We start from the raw sequence: 13,513 nt of genomic DNA on the forward strand, positions 1-13,513 counted from the left end.
TGGGGATGCTGGAGACAGGCCAGACACATTGCAGTGTTCAATTTTGTTCCCACCACTTTTTCAAAGTGTAGTCAGTTTAAAGTCTTTCAGAGTATGTAATAGCTCTCAGTAACCAGAAACCTGTTCCAATTTCTCTGAAAATGCCACTAAAAACACCAAAAAAAGTGCACTGGATAGCTGCTCAGAACAGATCTGCCAGACATGCTGGAAGAAAGCAAATAGCAGTTAAACACTTCCTCTGACTGAAGCTGAGTGCAGTAAGTGAATGCTGCTCAATAACGTTATTTTTTTTATTTATTTTGCCTGGCCGACATCCTTGTCCCCAGCACCTTTCAAAAAACAAAGTCACACCCATGCAGTAGTACTGCTAGCTAGATTACTTATACAGGTGTTCTCTCAGATGGAGAGTCATCAGCCTCACCAGTGCCACCAGCTGCAAGTTCTAATTTGCACATTTTATTTATATTTTTTATCATCCTTGTCACCCTTACATTCCTGGTCTCCCAACCCCCTCTATCTCTAGCTTGTATGTGGACATATTTAAATATGGGGCAGTGGTGGCTCAGCGGTTAGAGCGCCGGGATATCGATAACAGGGTTGTGGGTTCGATTCCCGGGCTCGGCAAGCTGCCACTGTTGGGCCCTTGAGCAAGGCCCTTTACCCTCTCTGCTCCCCGGGCGCTGGAGTTGGCTGCCCACCGCTCTGGGTGTGTGTGTGTACTCACTGCCCCTAACACGTGTGTGTGTGTGAGTGTGTTCACTACCAGATGGGTTAAATGCGGAGGACACATTTCACTGTACAGTCCACACTGTACAGTGACGAATACGTGCACCTTTATCCTTTATCCTTTATCCTTTAAATATCAGTTTATAAGGCTCTATCACAGAAAACTGAATTCTCCCCCTTTTCCTAAGGACAGCAATAAGATAAAGATGATGTAATATGTCCTGTAAACCAACCCGTAAAACCGTCCATTTGATAATCACTGTTTACACACACATCCATACTGCACTAATCCACTCATACAGCAGTTATCTGGAGTGTATTAGCTCTAAACACCTTTTTGAATAAGGAACAATACAGAACAGCCAATGACAGCAGAGGTAATTTACATGCATCTGTCTTACACAGTAACAATGCACAGCAACAAAAATAGCAAAAATAGCCTTAGTAGACTAAACTATAAAGGACAATTTATATACATAAAACACAAGAAGAATGTAGGAAATTAGTTTAATACTTTTTAACCCATTCTTTGCCTATTTTTACACCTAAATCACTGCATAAAACTGTGTGTCACTCTGTAACCCCTTTTATTTGCACTGCCTTTTACAAATAATGATGTCATTTGTTGCTTTCTATCTGAAATATCATAAGGCAATTTAGGGGCCCATTCATGTTCCCTACAGCATCCAGACCATCCATTTTTGTCACCGCCATTATTATAATCACATGGAGTGCCATTTGTAGCATGTTCATCTGTCTGTTCATTGCCAATTCAACCTTCATCATCAGAGTCACTATTGTCTGAGTAGGTTATTTCTTTGTAGTAACTGTCAATGATTTCATTGTCTGGCATGTAAGTGTCACCAGCATGGGAACCCTAACCAGCATGTCTACTGCACCCACTGTCAGCTAAACTGAAAGCTGGCATCAGTTTTGTCGTTGTCATCTGTATAACCTTCTACATCCACTCTTTTTAGATAAGAAATATTTACATTATATTTGTCAAAGGTCTAGGAACACCTACTCTTTTAAAACATGATTAGCATATAGATGCTTTCTTTCTGATTTGCCTAATATAACTTAACATATTAAAGGTTAAGCAGGTTTCATTTAAAGGTAAACCGTAAGATATATGTATGATATTTGATATAAGATATTTGTAAAGGTATTAGTACCAAAAGGGCAAAGTCAGAGGCCACACAATTATATACACCTGTGTTATGATACCAGGTGATTAATCCACTTTTGGGTCGAGAGTTTCAAGATGGACCTTTAACAGTAGTTTGGAAAATATACTACACTTTGATGCACATGAAGTTGAGTACTGAAGCTAATTATGCCAAACATTTTAACAAATAGCTGATGTTCATTAGTTTTTTTCATGATTTGTAAGTAAACATCACCTGTTAAATAGAACTAAATGTTAAGTTGAATGAAAAAATGTCCTTAATTTAAGCCCTAAACTTAATCATGCCTTCAACCCAAAGTTTAAATTTGAATCCTAAAATAACCCTGAGCATAATGTTGCATAGGTTGTTATTAAATTAGCAGTTTTGACCGTGTTTTCATTCCTACCAGGAAACAAAATCTGGCTACATTCTGCATTGACTGCAAGGCCTAATCAGACATTACTGCCCTTCATAATCAAGCTCAGTATTCATATTAATCTGCTGAATCTTCACCACTTCCCTGAGTTAAAGACGCCTCTAAAAGCAGAGAATATTAGGAAAGCTCAAAAGGTGTTTTAAAATTCTGATTAAAATGTATGTTTAGACTAGCGAATGCTTACAGTACAGGGCTTGTTTTCTTTTGATTGTTTTGATTCATATCATGGCATATGTTTTATCCGTGTAAATCTCTGTTTTGATTTTGTAGCTAAAATGAAAAGTGCTAAAAACAGCAAACGTACTACTTTTAATAATATTATTCACTTAAGAACCCTCACCTGTTACTTGTGGTGGAGCACCCATCACTATCACTGGTTCAGCTTTGGTTCCTAGATCAAGTTCAGTATCACTGTCTTCCTCCTTGTCTTCAGTTTGGTCATCTTTGTCTTTTTGGTCATCATCTGTTGTATCATCATCCTCAGCTGCAGCATCAGCAACAACTGATGCAGGTACTGGTTCAGGTTTGTCTTTGAGGTCTTCTTCATCCTTCTCATCTTTTTCATCAGCAGTGTCAGCAGCTTCATCTGTTTTTACATCTGCAGTCTCTTCATCTACCTTGTTATCATCCTTATCGCTTTCATCAGCTTTTGCTGGAGCAGTAATTGCTTCTTCTGTATCATCGCTCTCATCAGTGTCCTTGTCGTCTTTAGCTTCTTCTGGAGAAGTAACTCCGCCTGCTGGAACCTCAGAAATGGCATCAGTGTCAGCGACTACATCATCTCCGGTGTCACTCACATCATCAGCTTTGTCATTATCATCAGCAGCAGCAATGGCAGGAGCAAGAGGTTCCTCGTCCTTTGCTGAAGCATTTTCAGCATCTTTGTCTTTGTCAATAACTTGCTTGTCGATAGCATCAGCAGTCGCAGTAGGACCCACATCCTTGTCTCCTTTCTCCACCTCCTTATCGTCTTCATCTTCATCAGTAGGTTCCGCTGCCTTTCGTTTTGCCGTCTTATCAACAGCTTCTTCACCCTCTTCTTCTGTCTCTTCCTCTAATTCAGCAGTTTTGTCAGCGGCCTTCTCCTCCTCCTCTCCAGCAGTCTCTTCCTCTGCTGTTTTCTTTTTCTTAGCAGCCGCTAGCTTCTCCTCTTCTTTTCTAGCTTTTCCTGCTTTACCTTTTGCTTCTGGTTCTTCTTCTGCCTTTTCCCCCTCCTCATCCTCGTCTTCTTCTTCTTCAACCTTTGCCTCCTCCTTCTCCTCCTCCTCTTCTGCCTCCTTTTCCTTTTTCACAGTTGCACTAATTTTTGCCTCTGCCTCCTCCTCCTTCTCCCCCTCTTCTTCATCATCTTCCTCTTCTGCTGCTCCCTCCTCCTCGTTTTCCTCCTCTTCCTCCTCCTCCTCTTCACTAGCCTCTTCATCGTCACCCTCTTCTTCTTCCTCCTCTTCTTCCTCCTCAATTGAAGGAGTTGCCTCTTCCTCATCTTCCTCTTCTTCCTCCTCCTCTTCATCTTCTTCTTTCTCTTGCTGTTTCTTCTCCTCCTCCTCCTCCTTCTGAACAATCTCCTTGGCTCGCAACTCTGCAACTACACCATAAAGATGTATTTCACACTCTATTCACTCTATGTTCTATTATATTTTCATATATATATATAGATATAAATATATAGATAGATACAAAGTTCAAGCATGAAAGATGTATAGCTAGTCTAATGCTAATAAAGTCTAATGCTGTGATAATGCAGAGCAATTCAAAAAAACAGCATGTGTGTGTTTTCAACAATATCAGATCTACTTCATTTGTGAGTGTGGCACAAGTACTGTTAGATTAATCAGTGTGACTTGGCTTGGTGAAAGAGATTCACACAGGCTTGCAGGGTTAGATCATTTTAGTTAATGAATCAATGTGTAAAGATGCTGCTTGAGTAGGTGTTGCAGTGTGTTGATAATGAGGAATACAGTTGACTTCGATGTGCAGAAAGGGTGCTTAAAGCAAATTAAAAAAAATCTTTTGCTTCTGTTGTTTCACCCAGGAGCTACACAGATAATGTAGCTAGCAGATAATATCTGCAAAAAAGTGGCATGTAAATGTGTTAATTGGTTGCAAATGAATGCATTACATTAACACCGTTCTTCACAAGAAACTAAAAGAGAACAGTTATCTTGGATTATATATATATATATATATATATATATATATATATATATATATATATATATATATGAAACAAAATTAATATATTTGACATTTTAAGTCCTTTTTAGTTTATATCACACAGATATCAATCAGATCACAGCAGTCACATAGCTATTTCAAATTGCATTAGGATGTTAAGAGATCTCAAAGACTTACTTGTGTGATTTCAGGCAGTAAATGACACACTGTTATCTAAAAAAATACTGACCGAGGTAAACTGCATTGCTTATAGAAATGGAATTATGAGAATTTACTAAAACTCTTTAATGTCAAAGAGAAAACAGATTGCCACAAAGCAATGTCAATGAAATAAATGAGGGAATAAATATTCATCCCATTTAAAGTGAAAGGTCCGGGTAATTGGTGCTCGTAGTCTCACAGTTGAAAGTGAAATGGAATTGTCATATAAAGACATCTGTCTGGAAGGTCCAGTCACTGGTCAATCAGTATTCCTGCCCACAAATACACTATGAAGACAAAAGAACACTCCACACTCTGAGAAAAGGTTATTAAAGAGTATACGTCAGGGGAAAAAATCCATCATTAAGAAATAGGAGGAATCTGGCACTGCCTAGAACAGGCTATCCTCATACACTGAGGCACCGTGCAAGAAGGGGATTAGTGAGGGAGGCCACAGTTGTCCATTTATATGTGCAACAGTGTGTCATACAGTGTCAGAAACTACACATCAGCAAGTACTTGCTACTTACTTGCTATATTAGCCTCATAACTCCAGTGCAAAACTAAAGAAGCAAATTTCAAGTACACTGGAGAGAGAAGCTTTAGCATCACAATCAATGCAATCAGTGAGTTTTAGCTGGCTTATTTTTTGTAATAGGGATGATCAGGACCTTCTTGCATGATATCAAATAATGAAATGCTCTAAAACCCTGTAAAGCATATTTAACACTTATAGTTAAAGAAACACTTCACTCTAATGCTAAATGTACTTCAAAGGTTGGCAAAAGGTCCCTGGAGGTTAAATGGAATTAAAAAGAGCAAATGAGTTAGTACCCATGCAGGTGCAATTTACAGAAAAGACGCTTCAATTAAATTAAATTCCCTACACAGCTATTACATTATCCTTTTTTTATTCACAGACTGCTCCATTCAATCTGTAAACTAAATTAGATGGAGCTGAAACTGGTAATGTTTGTAGATGTTTGCCATCATAGCTGTAGCATTTGGAGCTGTGATTTAATGATCATCTCATAAAGGCGTTAATGGATGATGGAGTGACACGCTGGCTGCTTTAATGCTGATTACTTTCTCATTGCCATGCAGATAAGGTGCGTGCGTTTTGTTGATGTGATGTGAAAAACAATGATTTCTTTGGAAAGGCTGAAAACACCAGTTTATCTCCATTTTAGCAAAAAAATCTTTAAAACATCTTTAGAGTTGGTTTAGTTTGTTATGACTCACTGATTATGTGCTGTCACATAGTTTTCTGTGTTTTATTAAAAGCTTTTTGTCGCTGTCATGCAGAAAGTCTCCAAAATGTCAAGTCAAGTCAAGTCAAGTCAAATTTATTTGTATAGCGCTTTTTACAACTGTTGTCGTCACAAAGCAGCTTTACATAATTATTACTTAATAAAGAACAGATTCAGAGAAGAAAGAAGAAACAACATGAACCTGTAAAATGTCAACTTTACAGGAGAAAAAGAAATCTTCCTAGCTTTCAATGGATGTCATGAATTTTATTCATTTCAGAACAGTTCTATTGGGCCATTCATCAGGAGAGTTTGATACAAAGTAAAGGACAGATGTCTAAAAGTCCTAAATGGAGTGACAGGTACGATTTACTTCTAAAAGAGATTTATGTTGAATGCTCCATTCAAGAGAAACTTACAGAGTCAGAATTGGGCCCAATGGTAGTAAAAGAATCTAGATGCCCGAAAAATAGTACAAAAACCTTCCCAGATGCCTGAAACACTGATTTCACTGATGTTTCATTGTAGAGTGGTACATGCTGACCACTTTACAGCAACTCTGATACAAACATTTGTATAATTGACGTGTCGATTCATAGAGGTTTTGGATAGGAAACTAAATGGCTATTTTTGTGTTGTGATGGTGACCCCTGGTTTCCTGCCATCACCAGTATCACTAGTCTGTAAGTTTCTCTAAAACATTTACTCCAAACCACTTTGAATGACTGTTTAACCCCTTAAACAGCTTATGGTTTGGGAGATGGTCAAAAGTGTTATTACAAACTTCTATTGCCAAAAAATAGCCCCAACAGTTTGTACATAAGTCCCTATATATATTATATAGTTACTGAGTAATACACCTTAGTCTGTAATAAGCCTTTCTGTGGAAAGGGGTCAAATTTCAACCATTGATGGTTTGGTGGAATATTTATGTGAGTTTAATCAGGAGATTTTTTTTTTTTTTTGTGGATCACAGACCTTTTTTCCTTGGCGGTAAGAATTCTCCTAGAGGAAAGAAAGAGAGAAATCAAATGAAAAGGCATTCGGTACCTATTTGTTTACCCAGTCAGTGCATAAATAACACATGTCATTGAACAATTGAGTTTAAAGCATAGAATATGCAGAATATTCACTGCACTGTGGCTTATTTAAGGCCAAATATAATGAAGTTCTACCCTCCCGACACTTCCACCTCACGCTTCGTCACACCAGCTTCTGTCTGCTGGAATGTTTGCATAATACAGTTTCACAGAGAAGCCGCAAATTCCAGACCGCTTAACTTATTAATTCATTAAATAACCCAGTCATAATCAATCAGCCAAGATTAATGCCTCAAGTTCTGTTGCACATGCATGCAACATCATTGGGCTTGTAATTGTAATGTTATGTGAATGTAGCAGGACATTTTGAGGACACTGTTGAAAATTTAGCATTGTTTGTCAAGGCCAAAGAGTTTTAATATGTTTTATTACAAAGGAAATGATCACTGATGGTGAGGTGTGAGAACAGTTTTTTAATTAAAATGCAAACACTGTTGTTTTGCTCATAGCTGCAGATTGAGCTGTGTTTTGGTTCATGGGTTAGAGATTAACTTTCCCGTTATTAGACTGCATTTAGCCTTCACAGATTTTTGCACCGAAAAAAAGCTTCCGTTCTTGTGAATGTAATAAACTTGAGCTTTAAAAAAGGCCTTAAATAGATGACTAAGCCTTAAACACTGACCTTTTTTCCTCACTGAATGCCATTCTCCTGCGGGGGAAGAGGGAAGTGGTGGTGTTAGAGTGGAACAGTAATGACAGCAGAAACAGTAAATAATGAATGTGGATCAGAGAGGGGGAAAAGGCTCATCTCTAGCAAACAGCTTCAATCCAAACAGTGGTAAAAATTCACAAGTGGTAATGCATCACAAGGACATTAAACATGTAAAAAGATGTGAATTAAGGTAAAATCATCACATCACACCACAGTTTAACTAAAAACATAACAATTTCACACTTGATATGGAGATAGATTCTGCCTGAAGCCCTTACAGTGCCCTTCATAAGTACTGGTACTGAAAGAACAACACTATTTGAAAGAATATAATAGACATAATATGTAAATCAAAAGTCCAATTTGGTAGTTTGTCCACTATCATTCGAATGGTTGACTCAATGTTGTGGGGTTATAATGGTTAGGGATGTGGGCTTGGGACCGGAAGGATCAACAGATCGATCTCTTGGTCCGGCGCGGTTGAGGTGCCTTTGAGCAAGGCACCTAACCCTCAATTGTTCCCTGAGTGCTGAGGTGGCTGCCCACTTCTCCAGGTGTGTGTACTCACTGCCCATAGTCACAGTGTGTGTTTACATGCAGCGGCTAAATTCTGTAGCACTGCTGTTCAATGACCATAAAAGATGAAGAATTAACATTTTCAAGTGAATGTTTGAAACAGGTATCATCTCTTACCATAGAGCTCTCTTCATCTACAGAATGGTGACGTTACAGGAGAAAAGAAAACGACCTTACCTTTCAATGTCAGTTAAAGTGATTTTGTTCTATACAAAAATGAACAAAATTCTAATTTGAAATTTTAAACATATAGGGGCAAGGGACACCACTTCTAATGAATGCATTTAGCTACTTTAAGTTGCACCCATTGCTGACACAGATGTGTAAATGCACACACACACAGCTTGTCTAGTCCCTGTAGAGAAGTAGTCCCTGTCAGTAGAATATGACTCTCTGGGGCAGATAAGCCAATTGAACCTATTGGCACTATGCCTAAATGGAAAATATAAGCTAGAGGGGTATAACCCTCTAGTATTGAGCTGTGAAGCAGTGGAACTGTGGAATGACGGAACTCCATCCAATACTTTTAAGATGAGTTGGGGAGTTGGGGATGAGGTAGGTTGCTGATTATCCAACATCCTGACCTCACTAACACTTTTGTCAATAAATCCAATCAAATCCTTATAGCAATGCTCCAAAATCTAGTAGAAAGTTTTCTCTGGACAGTAGAGGCAGTTACTCCAACAAAAGTAATGTTTGTAATATCCTTGATTTTAGAGAAAACCTCAATCAATGAGCAGGTGTCCCAATACTTTTGTCCAAATATTGTATATTTTATGGGGTTTTTTGGACTAGTCATGGCCAATTCTCACCAACTTGTTAGATTTCCCCCACTACACAGTGTTACCAGTGCTGGGAGGGTGAAGGCTAGCATGTGCTTCCTCCAAAAACACCTGAAGCACCATCACATTTTGTTCAGTGCAATATCATTGGACGGCACTTTCAAGTTTCATATAGCATCATGTTGAGTGATAAGGGTGGAGGGCCATACCAACCCAAGAGCACAAAGGCAAGTATGTTCTTTTACAGATGGATGTGGCAGCGACAGGGATCGAGCTTGCAATCACCTGACGATAGAGCTGATGGGGAGCTCACAGGTTACATATTATTTTAATTATTCAGTAAAAGCAATGGTCCGATATGAAACCATGACAACTGAAAGAACCATTTGAATGATCATGAATTACTTTGACTGGCTAAATACTTCATATGCATGGACAATCTGTTGTGTAGGGTTCTTAATGATAATAATTACTAGTAGTGACAGGGTTATTTTTGTTCATAGTAGCTTTGGTTAATAATGGATTATTGTATTATTTTAGTTGTTCCAGTACTTATGAGAGGCACTGTACACATCAGAAGATGTAATTAAATATTAGCCTATTAATGTGCAGAGAGGCTTGATTTGACAAGTCTGTGATTTCTTCTGTGAGATCCTTTTCATTAATCCCTTCATCCTCCGGTAACGATCCACATGTCTGTGTGCTTCACCGGGAGTGTTTTGCTTTAGTGTAGGAAATGACTTGGCTTTGCTTACTGAGGAGATTTTCTTGCCAAATGTGTTGCTTCAAATTGCAGCACAATCGTCCTAATTTCTCCAGCACTCACAGCTAGTTAACATTTACTGTGCAGCCAGATACACTCCTTATATGGTTAAAAGTAGATACACATACATACACACTGTCTCTCTTTCCTTCTCTCTCTCTCTCTCTCTCTCTCTCTCTCTCTTTCCCACACACACACGCACAGGGGATCAGGTACAATAGGTGATTAGTGTCAGTGGATCGGCGTTCTGTGAGTCTAAATGTGTAACATATAGATAGGAGGTCATCCGCTTGCTGCCTCTGATGTATAATGCTGACCACAGATCGACACTATGGATTAATGGGTTGCACAACCCCTTCAGGCAAAAGAAAAACATAGCATTGTCAGTCCTGTAAGGTCAGAAATACACCAGTCCGTTGAGATCCTGTCAATCTTAGTCCACACTAATGCTGTGCTTCATATATAAACAGAACACAACACAGCATGCCTGTAAGGTGTAAAGGTCCAAACTTGTGTGTGACCAGTTCAACAAACACAATGGAACACTGAGACACTTTGACTGGCCAGCAAAACCACTAGACCTCAATTCCAGTTCTCAATCTAAAACAGCATGTGTTGAAACAGGGATACATAACCTCTGAAATGCTGAAATGAGCATTAGTAGTGAACTAAAATGGACAGATATTGTCAAGGAACAAGTGTAATCTTGATTAATGGATTGATGCTGTTATAGAGAATGCATGTCCAAATATTAAAGAGGAAATGATGCACTTTTTATAGCAGATTAACATGGTCAAAATCAGATAGTGTCCTGGTTTGTGTTATAAAATAAAATAAAATGTGCATTAATCTACGCTCAAGTATTTAGAATTTAATCAAACTGCTTTTGTTACTGTATCTTTAAGACGTATATGTTCAGCTCTGGAAAAAATTATGAGACCACTTATCTTTTTTCTTTAGATTTGCATCTCTATGTGTATGGCAGCCATTATTACATTTATTCCAGGCATTTTATCAAACAAAGCGTTAAAGAGTTACTTGAATTTGCATATCAGAATGGCATGAAGTCACCCAACAGCAATGTGAAAGACTAGTGGAGAGCCTGCCAAGACATGCAAGCTGTGATTGGCAGTCAAGGTTATTTCACCATAGTGATTTTTGTCTGCTTTCAAAGTTTAAATATTAGTACTGTGTTGCTTAAATTAGAATAATAACTTATTTGCATTATAATTATTATAGTAATTTATTTGCATTATTTGAGCAGTTTATTTTGGGCAGTTGTCATTTCCGCAAATAAATGCTTTAAATATCAATATTAAGATATTTCTATAATTTGGAATTTAGGGGAAACGTTGTCCATAGTTTATGAAATACAACATGTTAATTTCCCTAAACACACTGCCTATACATAGTAAAACCAGAGAAACTGATCATGTAGAGTGGTAATTTTTTTTTTCTCCCATAGCTTTGGGATGAGCTCACGAAGAGTTCTATATCACGTTTGTGCTATATTTGTATTGGCTAAGTGGAGCTGTAAGACCTAGCCAAACACACTGCACTGACACTTTTCAAGGACACTTAGACACTTTACCCATACCTGACACTGTATCTACACTTGGACACTTTATTATGTTATTGCTGCTTATTCATTCATGCTGCTACACTCCTTTTATATATTGTGGACATATAGCTGCTACCATTTTGTATTATTTCTCTAGGTTTCCTATATATGTCTACCCTTTTTTTATTATATTTGATTATTTTATTTATTCAATAAATAAAAATGGGACTTTGAGATCACAATTCCGTTCCACCCCACGTACCACTTGTGATGCAAATGACAATAAAGTCTCTTATATCCTGTATCCTGTAAAAATGTGGAAATAGATTTAAAGTCTATCTCTATGAAAGCATGTTGGATGAAATGTTTTGGATTAGGAGAATTTGAATCCTATTTATAGAGTCTACTCTGACATGGACAACACACAGTCTCTCAGAGCATGACAAGCAATTATGTGTTCTGTTTGATGTAGTTAAAAGCTTTTTTTCCGCTGTGTGTACCAGCACAGGTACACTAAAATATCCACTGGGAAGATTTTCTAAAAAAAAACAAAAACAAGCACACTCTCCATGCCCTGTATTGTTTGATATAAACAGGATTAAATGCTAAAGTACCGGCAAGTCTAAAGACCTCATCTCATATTTAAAAAACAATTTCTACAAAACTTTTAATATTTGTATAATATTTGAAAAGTAGTATCTATTTGAATTAAATACAATTTATATTTATGAAACATTTTTAATATTTTTTATTGTATTTTTTATTTTTTTTTAAACTCACTACTCCATCAGAAAGCCCTTTTTGCTGCTACATTTATTATCATACACGTATGCTATATGTTATAATGACAGAATTAATACTACTACTACTACTACTACTACTACCTGATCAGAAATAACCTGATTGGAACATTCCTTATTGTATTACAGTAATTGTCATATTTTGTTCTCAAAAGTACCTGATGTAGCATTAAGAAGCCAATATCACCAAGCATAATGACTGTATGCTGGCATTGTGTTAGCTTGTTTTATTGTTTTTTAGAAATCTGGTCACTTTATCAAAAACCCCTTCCTTCTAGCTCCCCCTTGCTGGTGTACAGTTACAAACCTTAGCCCATCTGTAGAGTTTGTGTTAACCATTCTCTAACCTTTTCTGGTGTTATGGTTTCTGACTGTGTTCTATATTTTTTGGGTGGTGCACTCACTCTCAACCTAGCAGTGATGCTGACGTGTAAAAACATCAGCAGCACTGACAGCAAAGACAAGATATGGGCTAAAAGCTATATGGGCCTTATAAGGTAGGTGGACACCATAAAGTACTGAAGCATCAATGGCATCAAATTCAAAATCCAGTTTTTGCATTTGCCTCACAACCAAATTTCCAACTTTTAAATGTAAACCTGAAGTGCAGTATTAAATTTAGTTATTTATACTTTTATTCAAATACATACATTTATACAATACATTTTACTTTATGTATTTTTTTAATAACTAGTTCTGAATTTTAAATGTATCATTTATATATTTTTCATTTTCATATATTCTATTTATTCTATTCACATAATATACACAGATCAGCCATAACATTAATACCACCTCCTTGTTTCTACACTCATTGTCCATGATATCAGCTCCACATACCATATTTATATTATATTATATTATATTATTACAGACTGTAGTCCATCTGTTTACTCTGTTAGCCTCCTTTAACCTGTTCTTCAATGCCCAGGACCTGCACAGCACCACCACAGAGCAGGTAGTGGTTGGGAGGTGGATCATTCTAAGCACTGCAGTGATACTGACATGATGGTGGTGTGTTAGTGTGTGTTGCACTGACATAAGTGACACTGCAACACCACAAACACCTCAGAGAAAAGTCCAGCAATATCCAGTCAACCACGTCCTATGCACAGTGTTCTGTGGCCACTGATGAAGGCTAGACTAGAGGATGACCAACACAAACTGTGCAGAAACAGATGAGCTTCTGCCTCTGATTTTACATCTACAAGTGCTCTGTGGTGGTCCTGGGGGTCCTGACCATTGAGCCATAAAGTGCTCCTACATGATAAGTGGAGCTGATACAATAGACAATGAGTGTAGAAACAAGGAGGTGGTATTGA

At 37.6% G+C, this 13,513-nt stretch overlaps 1 protein-coding gene across 1 annotated transcript in view; it reads right to left on the minus strand.

Moving 5' to 3' along the window:
• Window positions 1-13,513, minus strand: part of trdn (triadin) — a 57,381-nt gene that overhangs the window by 24,487 nt on the left and 19,381 nt on the right. Inside the window, 3 exon segments of the mRNA XM_072676017.1 lie at window positions 2,672-3,931; window positions 6,909-6,962; window positions 7,680-7,706. Coding sequence (XP_072532118.1) covers window positions 2,672-3,931; window positions 6,909-6,962; window positions 7,680-7,706 — 1,341 coding nt within the window.

The sequence above is a fragment of the Salminus brasiliensis genome, chromosome 1 (genome assembly GCF_030463535.1).
Source record: "Salminus brasiliensis chromosome 1, fSalBra1.hap2, whole genome shotgun sequence".
Classification (NCBI taxonomy): Eukaryota; Metazoa; Chordata; class Actinopteri; order Characiformes; family Bryconidae; genus Salminus; species Salminus brasiliensis.